This window comes from Rhododendron vialii, chromosome 1a (assembly GCF_030253575.1).
Source record: "Rhododendron vialii isolate Sample 1 chromosome 1a, ASM3025357v1".
Lineage (NCBI taxonomy): Eukaryota > Viridiplantae > Streptophyta > Magnoliopsida > Ericales > Ericaceae > Rhododendron > Rhododendron vialii.
The window spans coordinates 7318414-7329115 of record NC_080557.1 but is presented as its reverse complement, the minus strand read 5'-3'; the positions used below and the strand labels follow the sequence as shown (position 1 = coordinate 7329115).

Below are 10702 nucleotides of genomic sequence, written 5' to 3'. Positions count from 1 at the left end.
TGCTCATAATATACACACATAATCCGAATTTCTCCTACATCTCTCTCTATATTTTCTAGCATTCATTCTGCGTTCTGTTTTGCTGCAGAAAATAGAACACAGTGGTTCTCGGTTCTTGTATTCGTTCAAGCAGATATTCTGTCCGTTTCGTTAGTGCAAATGAAAACGGAAAGAACTTCAAGTTCGGGCTTCGATTTATCTTGAAGGCAGGTTTGCTGTAACCCTTTGCATACCGGTTTTGGTGGGGGCAAATACTGTCTTTAGGAAAGCGACATAGTCGTGACTCGAAGTGTATTTCAGCATTTGTGGAGGTTTCGCCAACAGTTCAGAATTGCAGCAGCCAATTTTTCCAACAGACTTGACTCTTAAAAGGTTGATGGACTGCTAAAGATCACACTTCAGTCTCACAGCATATGCACCGCACATGAAAAGAGGTACTTGAAAATATTTCCCCATTCCTTTTCCATCTCTCGAAGTGTAAATTGGGCTAGAGCAGCACATGCACTGCCACACAGCACAGGTATGACAAGCTTAGAAGTAGGTACAACACGGTATGGACTAGCACGATATGGCATGGAAACTTAAGTGGCAAAGCTGGGCTGTCATTCTGGGACACGCAACACGGGCATGATAAAGCACGAGCATGTTACATGCACAACATAAGTACGTACGGATATATCATTTCTATTTAAGAATAAATCAGATTGATATATTAAATTGGATTACACAAAAATGATTTTGTTCTTTGTATAATCAATTCAGTAACTTGGATATCGATTCTTTTACTTCTTTAGTATCACGTACAAATGGATTCAACAGGAAATGAGAGAACATAAGTGCAAGACTAAGACGAGATGAATGAAATAGGGGCTATTTCATATTTATTACTAGCAATTTGACAATTCTTTGTTTCGATCAACTTTAAAAAAAAAAAAGATTGACTATTTTTGTTTGAATTTTTTATTTGTACATTTACAAGGTCCATCTAGGCACGGGCATGACACAACACAAATCCATAACCGGGCAATATAACTTCCCAACCAAATCCACTTGAAGATTGTGAATCATATTCTTGTTGTAACATCGAGGGTAGTGGTTCTGGTTGCGCCCAAATTGCTGCATGCATTCCACAATGGAGATCCACGTAATGCCGAGTTGTTGACGTAAGAATTATTTGAAAATGTATCAAATTACTTGCCTCGAGGTATCCGTCCATTCAGTTGATCACGCGAAAGGTTTAGGATTGCAAGAGATGTGAAACTTGTGACCTGTCGAGGGATCTCCCTTGTGTGCCTTGTTTCATGAGAGGTCCAATGATTAGAGCTTTGTCAAATTTCCTAATAGCTATGTTATATGACCTGTAAGGCTGTTGTAACATAATAGCCGACGAACTGAGTACACAAGAAGAAATTGTACCACTGAACAATTTCAATGGCGGATTAACCTTAAAATATATGCATTTTTTTAATGGGTTTCATGGATGATTAAACTTAGAATTTTTGTACCTTTTCGTGTATCAAATATAGAAACTTTGTGATTAGTGGTTGATTTCTTCTAGTAATTAATTTCACCACTTCCAAAATCAAATCTTCAGTCTCGCTCTGCTTCACAAGACAACATTTTAAGTTGGGCTTTTGTTGAGTTTTAGCAGCCGAGTGTTGGACGCGTCAATAGGAAAAAGACAGATAACTAAGCAAAAATTTAGCTAATTAATTAGGATGCGTAAGTGCTGGAAAATCCGGTCTTCTTAAGTTGTAAGATGGCGTCGTTTCTCAAGATAATTAATTAATCTAGAAACACAAAAATCTAACTTTGAGGTGCTTTAGTGAGACGATTTCCTAAAGATAGTATTTGCTTCCACCAGATGGTGTGTACCAGGTTAGAACAAATCTGCTTTCAAGAAACAATGAAGCCCGAACTCGAGATTATTTTTAGGGAAAATTTCAAAAAAACCCCTGAACTTTCTGACAACTCGCAAAAAAACACCTGAACTTTCACTATTAACAAAAAAACACCTGAACTTTCTGACAACTCGCAAAAAAACACCTGAACTTTCACTATTAACAAAAAAACACCTGAACTTAGCATTCCGTTAACAATTAGACCCCTGCCGTCCAATTCCGTTAGTTTGTAACGGATGGAGCTAACGGAAGGCGTTAACTTTTTTTTTTTTTACTTTTTACACTAAAAAATTACTTTTAACTCTTTTTTTTTATTGGTATATAAATATGCAATAAAGTTCTTTTTTTATTATTATTTATCGAAAATTACTTTAACCCTATTTTTTATTTTCAAATTTTACCTTTCCCCCCTCTCTCTCTCCCCCTTTTTTTCTTATTAGAATCGACTCCACACCACCAATTAACCCCACAACCAACCGCCTAAGCCTTAGCCACAATTTCAGAAATTCAAAAGTTCTTTTAACCTCCTCTTTGTAACCTTTTCGTTTTTTTACTACTTTTACTTCCAAAAATTACTTTTAACTCATTCATTTTTTAGTCATAAATAAATATGCAATAAAATTCTTTTTTCCTTTCTCTTTTTCAAAAATTATTCACCCCCATTTTTTAACTATTACGAAAATTATTTTAACACCCCCTGCTTCCCCGCACCCCGCCCCGTTTTTTTTTTTTTTACTTTCAAATTTAACCCCACAACCAACTGATAGATAAATTTTGGGTTTCTCCAAACTGATCGGTGGAGACAAGAGGAGGGAGGATTTTCATCAGTGGAGAGAGAGAGTATTTGAAAGTAAAAATGGGTCTTAAAGTTATTATTATTAATAGTAAAGATTACAGTTAAAGTAATTCTTGATAAATAATAAGAAAAAAACTTTATTTCATATTTATTTACTACTAAAAATAAAGAGTTAAAAGTAATTTTGGAAGTAAAAAATATAAAAAACAAGAATGCTGAAAAAAAGGAGGTTAAAAGCAATTTTGAATTTCTGAAATTAGAGCTAGAGTTTTGGCAGTTGATTGGTGGAGTGGGGTTAAAGTTCTAAAAAAAAAAAGAGGGAGAGAGAGAGAGAGAGAAGGGGAAAGGTAAAATTTGAAAGTAACAAAAAAGATGGTGGTTAAGGTTATTTTTGTAAATAGTAAAAAATAGAGTTAAAGTAATTTTTGATAAATAGTAAGAAAAAAAAAAGAACTTTATTGCATATTTATTTACCAATAAAAAAAGAAAGAGTTAAAAGTAATTTTTTAATGTTAAAAGTAATTTTTTAATGTAAAAAGTAAAAAAAAAAGAGTTAACGCCTTCCGTTAGCTCCATCCATTACAAACTAACGGAATTGGACGGCGGGGGTCTAATTGTTTACGGAATGCTAAGTTCAGGTGTTTTTTTGTTAATAGTGAAAGTTCAGGTGTTTTTTTGCTAGTTGTCAGAAAGTTCAGGTGTTTTTTTGTTAATAGTGAAAGTTCAGGTGTTTTTTTGCGAATTGTCAGAAAGTTCAGGGGTTTTTTTGAAATTTTCCCTTATTTTTATCTGCATTTGAACAAACAACGACAGACAAAGTATATATCCACTAATCAAAATGTAGCACTAATATTCTATTTCTAGAATAATAGAATATAAGTAAGCCTAAGATACTAGTAAGAGAGTGTGCGGAGCGAGCGAGAAAGCAATTCAATGAACTGGGAGATGGTGTTGTGCAAGGGTGCACATCCGATCCGTTGACCTCGAAAATGAATGGTCTGAATTGCTAAACACTTGGACAGTTAAGATTAAGCACAACACCAAGCAATTCGGATCATTGATTGTCAAGAACAACGGTCCGGATGTGCATAGTACCATGCCGCACAGACCTCCCCGGGTTCCTTTCTCATGAAATTTTAATTGTAAATCGAATGACTTTACAAGGGGTACGTTTATAGACTTATATAGGCATGTCTTTAGTAAACACCCGTTAGGAATGGTAATGTTTGTTCAAGACACTAATTAGTAAGGGTCATATCTTGTGAAGACAAGTAATTAAGAAACATCATGCCTTTTTGTATGCATCCTTCTTTGAAGACTCGTGTCTCTAGTAGATGTTAATTTAATTGGGAAGGGTCATGCCTCCTGTAGAAACCCTTATATTTCAGATCACTTCCTAAAATCACATCTCTTCTAAATAAATGTATCCCAATTTAATGTGTATTATAATTATTCACATAAAGCAACAACTCATGTGAAAAATGTTGATACCTTTCACAAAAAATCAATATCCTTTCAAAAAAACCTGAACCAAAATTCATTTATTATTTTGAAAATTTTCGACAATAAATGCATAAATAGACCGATAACCGGACTTTAACAAAAACTTGATATATGATCATCTTAGTGTACTCTAGCTACTCGAAGCAATGCATAAATGTATTTTGTTAAAAAAAATTCAGATAACTTTGTTCCAATCTTTCACACCTTTTAAGTAAGTTTGAGGAAATACAATTCATTCAACCATCTATGTTTGCATTTTCCTACGTTTGATCCCTGAACGGGGGTGTGCAGAGCACGGTGCTGATATATTAGTAGTCGTGGATCATGAATTAATTGGTATTAAATTTGGGATGGGTACAGTTGATGATAGCTGCACACTGCTCCACTCGCGTAGGTGATCGATCCAATTCCAATTCCAAGTGGAGTCAACATCCCTGCATTTGGATAGCCAACCACCCAATTCCAAGTGGTTGCATGGAACCATCCTCTTTTACAAGACTAGACTTCAGTCTTGTTTGTTGTATCGGCAATTGGGTAAGCACGCCATGCCTATTATATTTTCTTTTATTGAGACCAATTAAAGGAAAAATATTCCTTCGGGCTACTAAAAACAATTAAAGGAAAAATATTCCGAAGAACAAAAACTACAGTACTCGCTGAATCTTCACCTATCGAAGTCATGGGTTCCATGGACTTAAATGCTAAGTCTTGGTCGTCATTGGATGGTTCTGCCACTTTTTCTTGGACGTCAATGCATGATAAGCCCTTGATATTCAAATGACTTGGGCATGCGATACTCTGATCCTAAATAGCATCTCCGAATAATACTTTTTTGCTAGTTTTTTCTGGCCTTCTCTTTTTTGTCCTTCTAGCGCAACGCAAGTGTAAAAGATCACTTTGCCCGTCTATTTTTTACCCCATTTATTTGTTGTTTTTTCGCCCAACATGTACCAAGTAATTTCGTCTGCTAGAACGATATCTAGCCTTTGTGTACTTACGTTGCATATTTATTGTTTGAATCCATTTATTTTGAAACTAGAGAGCAGTTCAGTTGTAGATTGAAAGGCCGAAAGGGCATAAAAAAGATTCATTTATTTCATAAGTAGGAAACTTTGTAAAGAAAGCAAGTAGTTATGCACTGAATCACACCCTAAGAGTGAAGTTATTCCCATCTCCCATATATTAGATCCACCTCCTACAACCAAAGTTTCTCCTCATATCTGAGACTGACGAGAGCTTCATGCCTCCTCCACAATATCTGCAAAAATCGATCTCTTTTAAAAGAAAAAGTTGAAACAAAAGCTTGCAGATATAAGAACTAGTGGAATGTATGAAACTCATCGTTTTAAATCGCAGTTGCGGTCAGTGTAACGCGGGTAATGAGTATCGGGAGTATCGGTCAATTTGTAATGGGAATCGGAGACCGCAAGCGTGAATTTTTTTATAGCATTAGCAAATGATTAAAGAAAACCATTGATACACATGTTCTAACCTTATTTTTGAGAAAATTGGATGTTTTTAGCTATATCTTACAAATATTTGAATTTTAGAAGTAGTTTTGTAAGTATGATTATATTGGATCAAAAGTCAAAATTTGAGACAATAAATACTGATAAGTTCTGATCCAAGACCGTTATTCGTAGCCGTAACTGTCCGGCCTGTCAAAATCCCGTTATGTTACGTAACGGCCGTTTTGTAAAACCATCAAACTACTTCAGGGATAAGTGTCTCAGTCAACTATATATGCTCATGGGGCTCACGTCAGCTCCAACTTATAGTTCAGTGCTTTGCAATAAACAGTAGAGAAATAATACGTACTAATTTGCAACGGAATTTTCGTATCGTAACCTACGAATCCTAGGTATTAGGAACCTAAAGACAGGCCAAATTACAACCAAAAGCATTGTTTTTTTTTTTTTGTAGGCACAAGATATGAAAGAGATTTGGACACTTACCATACAATAACACCTTCAACCATCTTCACAAGCCAGTGAGGTTTACCGAACGAGAACATAAGATATCCCATGACAAGTCCAACTACCAGCCCAAATCCATACCCTGGCAATACGACTTCCCAACCAATTCCACTCAGTGGATCTGAATCTTCTTCTTCAAATCTCGACGGTGGTGGCTGTGCTGCCTTAGGATCGCCACACGTATTCGACAATGGAGGCCCGCATAACGCCGAGTTGTTGATGTAAGAACCATTCGAAAATGTATCGAATTGTTTGCCTCGTGGTATAGGCCCCGTTAGGCGATTCTGCGAAAGGTTGAGCGTTCCGAGAAAGTTAAATTCGTGAGTTGTCGAGGTATCTCCCCAGTGAGCTTGTTTGATGAGAGGTCCAACCATTCCAGCTTTGTCAAATTACCAAGCGACTTTGGTATATGACCTGTGAGGCTATTGTGTGATAAGTTCAGTCCTCGAATTGAATTTAGCCGACCGATAATCTCAGGAATCTCACCATCGAACTTGTTGCTTGATAAATCCACGGCTGTAAAAACTGTAAGGATTTGTTCCATATCAATGGTCGATCCTTTGATTACTATAGTCAGAGAATCATAATAACTACCAGTTCCCATGTACTCCAAATCAAAATGCTCATCCACGTTCATCATTGCTTTGAAACTTTTGAAGTACTTTATGGGCAATGGACCAGTGAAATTATTGTTCGCCATATCAAGAACTCGCAACATGGGGAAGGGAAATTTGGTCGTGGAAGTCACGATCGATCCATGAAATTTGTTGGATTGCAAGATTAGGACATGCAAGTACGGTAAATTTCCCAACCAATGCGGAAATTCATCGAAGAACTTGTTTCTTCCGAGATCTAGCACTTCCAAGTATCTACTGTTAATCAGAGACTTCGGTATTGGCCCTTCAAATCCATTGCCATAAAGATTGATAGTTGTCAAGCTATTTCTCCTTGTAAATGAATCATGAATGGTGCCAAAGAAGTTATTCATCTTTAAAGCGAGTACATTGAGATTTTTACTGAATCTATTTGATCTAGGAATGGTGCCAGAAAAGCTATTTGAAGAAAGAATAAGATGGGTAAGGTTTTGGAGTTCAAAGGTTGAATTTGGAACAGTACCATTTAGGTCGTTATTGCTCAAATCAATAAACTTCAACGAAGAGGATTGAAACTCAAGTGTGTGACCAATCAGTTTGTTATAACTGAGATCTAAGTACATGAGTGCGGGTAATTCGAAGACCCAAGATGGGATTGTACCACTGAAATTGTTGGATGAGAGGTCCAAAGAAGTGATTTGTGTAAGGTTTGAAATTGAAGATGGGAGGATACCATGGAAATTGTTGGATGAGAGGCCCAAATAAGTGATTTGTGTAAGGCTCCAGAGAGAAGTAGGAATGGATCCGTGGAATTCGGAATGACGGATGACCAATTGCTTCAAGGACTTCAGATTAGCAATTGAGTCCGGCAATATTCCTGAAATTCCTAAGTTTAAGAGAATTAAGTTCTGGAGCGGCTAGGTTGAATTGATGAAATCGGGTATATGACCCGTGAGACCCTCCTCATACAATATTACCAAGTTATGTAGATGTGGTAAGTGGAATACTCTGCTAGGGAATTCTCCATGTAAACCAGATTCTCCTAGACGAAGGGTTCTTAAAAAAGTCAAATTGAGCATGGAATTTGGAACCACCGAAGAAGACATGTTTACGCCTATAAGAGAGAGATCTCTTAACTTGGATAAATTTTGAATGAGTAACTCGAACCCGTCTTCTTCCAATCTCAAATCAAAATTGTAAGAGAGATCAAGCGACACCAGTTTGTTTAGGTAGGAGACTCTAGGCCGGACTTCTCCATGTAAACCAGATCCTCTGAGACCGAGGGTTCTTAAAGAAGTCAAATTGAGCAAGGAATTTGGAACCACCGAAGAAGACATGTTTACCTCGCTAAGATCAAGATCTCTTAACTTGGATAAATTTTGAATGAGTAACTCGAACCCGCCTTCTTCCAATCTCAAATCAAAATTGTAAGAGAGATCGAGCGACACCAGTTTGTTTAGGTAGGAGACTCTAGGCCGGACTTCTCCATGTAAACCAGATTCTCTGAGACCGAGGGTTCTTAAAGAAGTTAAATTGAGCAAGAAATTGGGAAACACTGAAGAAGAGATGTTTATCCCGCTAAGATCAAGATCTCTTAACTTGGATAAGTTTTGAATGAGTAACTCGAACCCGCCTTCTTCCAATCTCAAATGAAAATTGTAAGAGAGATCAAGCGACACCAGTTTGTTTAGGTAGGAGACTCCAGGCGGGACTTTGCCCGAAAAAGCAGACTCAGAGAGGTTGAGCCGTTGAGGTGCTTCAATTTGGTGAACCGAGTGAATTCAGGTGGGATGGGAGACCTGGAAAAGTCATTGTGAGCGAGGTTGAGCTTTTGGAGGTGGGGAAAGGAGAGGAAGAGACTGCTATTAGGATGGATGGTGCCTTAAAGCCAGCTGCAGCTGAGGTCGAGTCCAATTACTTGACCCGTCTCTCTGTCACACTCGACCCCATACCAGGAACAACAATCAGAACCCTTTTTCCAAGACTCCATCTTTGGAAAAGAAGCAGATTTATCCAAGGAAAAGCTTCCTTTCAGTTGCAACAGCGCAGAGTTCTGTTCTTGAGTGCATAGTTGGGCATGCAAACAAGTGATTTGGCAAAGGAAGAGAAAGAAGAAGAAGAGGTTAAATAGTAGATTGTAGGAAAGCCATACTTGTTGAAGGCCCATCTTTCCTCTTGAACACAAAAAAACGTGCGACGGGTTTTCCAATTGAGGAGAAGTACTCGAAATGTTTTAGAGGCATCTGCTGCAAACTAAATCAAATAAGATGGCTTCTTTTTTTCACGCTTAATGATTACGTGGATAGTATTCCATCGGTTACTAGATAATACTTTTTTCGTATTTTCAGCATAAAACAATGGTCTCAACTGCTAACATTGAGGCATATATGCCTAGTTTGGCATTATTATAACAATAAGTCTGTCCACACAGACAATTTGTGCATAGATTTTGTTGTGGAATCCACCACGGGTCTCACATAAACGATTTGAGCCGTTCATTAAATGTAAAACATTTTTTTAAGGGTCCTTGCCAAAAATCAGCTGAATCCGTTACCTATAGGTACTTGATTCAATCATCTAAATTTTTATTCAGATTTTTGAATAATGAAAAATTAAATAATTAAATTGAGCACCTATAGATAAATGCATGAACGCACAGAAATGTGAAGAGTCTAGAGAAAAGCCAGAAATAAATGCATGTACGCACAGAAATGCTCAAAGCTAGCTATTTGTAATACTTACAATATGCAACAGCTGGCAATTGCATCGGCTAATTTCTTCTGCCTCCGTGTCTCTGAGCATTCCTTCCTACCCTCTTCCCTCTTCTGTTTCCTACACCTTCAATCATCTTCACGAACCTTTGAGGTTTTCGAAATGAGAACATAAGATATCCCATGACAACTCCAAATACCAGTCCAAATCCATAACCGGGCAATATAACTTCCCAATCGAGTCCGCTTGCAAATTGAGAATCCTCTTCTTGTTGGAACAACGACGGCGGTGGTTCTGGTGGGCCAGAATCACTGCATGAATTTGACAATGGAGGTCCGCATAATGCCAAGTTATTGATGTAAGAATTATTTTCAAATACAACGAATTGCCTGCCGCTAGGTATATATCCTTCCTGTTAGTTGATTATGCGAAAGGTTTAGGACCGAAAGAAATACCAAGTTCACTAGATGTTGAGGAATCTCCCTAGTGAGCTTGTTTGACGAGAGGTCTAGACATTCAAGCATCGTCAAATCACCATGCGACTTTGGTATATGACCTGTAAGGCTGTTGTATGATAACTTGAGTCCTTGAATCGAATTTAGCCCACTAATGATTCCAGGAATCTCCCCTTGGAATCTGTTTCTTGATAAATCAATGATGGTGAAAGTTTTTACTATTCTTTTGAATTCCAGGGGCATTCCTTTGAATACTATAGTCGCGGAATAATAATAAGGTTTTACAAGACCATCATTTTGCATGTACAAATCATCAAAATGCAAATCCACATTCATCATTGCTTTGAAACTTCTGAAGTACTTCATGGGCAATGGACCAGTGAAATGATTGTTCGCCATATTGCTTGACCGATTCCTAGATCTAAAATAATGGGTTGCCCCAAGCGTAGGACGGAGACCGATATAGCACAATACCCGGTAAGACCGGAGTCGAATCCACTAAGGACGGTGAAGTGTGTGCTGTGGAACTCGGATTAGAATTAAAATTAGCTCTTAGGTAGCCACCCCTTGTCGTTTTGATTGAGAGATTAACTAAAACAAGAAATTGATTATATTTTTTTTAGAAAATTAAAAGGAGGTACAGTCGAAGGGTTCTTAGCACTTGTAACCAATCCGGATTAACCTGCTCTGTTTGGTGTTCTTAAAAACATTCAATTTTGGATTGAAAAGATAACCCGCAAGATGCAAAACCTTAGGGTCGCCGTAT

General features: G+C 37.4%; 2 protein-coding genes across 2 annotated transcripts; both read right to left on the bottom strand.

The window, feature by feature from the left end:
- Window positions 1–384: 384 nt before the first annotated feature.
- LOC131327236 (receptor-like protein 9DC3) lies at window positions 385–8936 on the bottom strand. The gene is made up of 8 exons (XM_058360293.1): window positions 8693–8936; window positions 7728–8525; window positions 6663–7646; window positions 6156–6555; window positions 6019–6072; window positions 1262–1391; window positions 1021–1116; window positions 385–504 (listed from the first exon to the last, which is right to left on the bottom strand). The coding sequence occupies exons 1-8, from the start codon at window positions 8934–8936 to the stop codon at window positions 385–387; spliced, it is 2826 nt and encodes a 941-aa protein (XP_058216276.1).
- A 603-nt stretch (window positions 8937–9539) lies between these two features.
- On the bottom strand, window positions 9540–10335 carry LOC131327231 (receptor-like protein 9DC3). Its single transcript, XM_058360279.1, has 2 exons — window positions 9937–10335; window positions 9540–9893 (listed from the first exon to the last, which is right to left on the bottom strand). Exons 1-2 carry the CDS (start codon window positions 10333–10335, stop codon window positions 9540–9542), a joined length of 753 nt encoding a protein of 250 aa, XP_058216262.1.
- Between the last annotated feature and the right edge of the window lie 367 nt (window positions 10336–10702).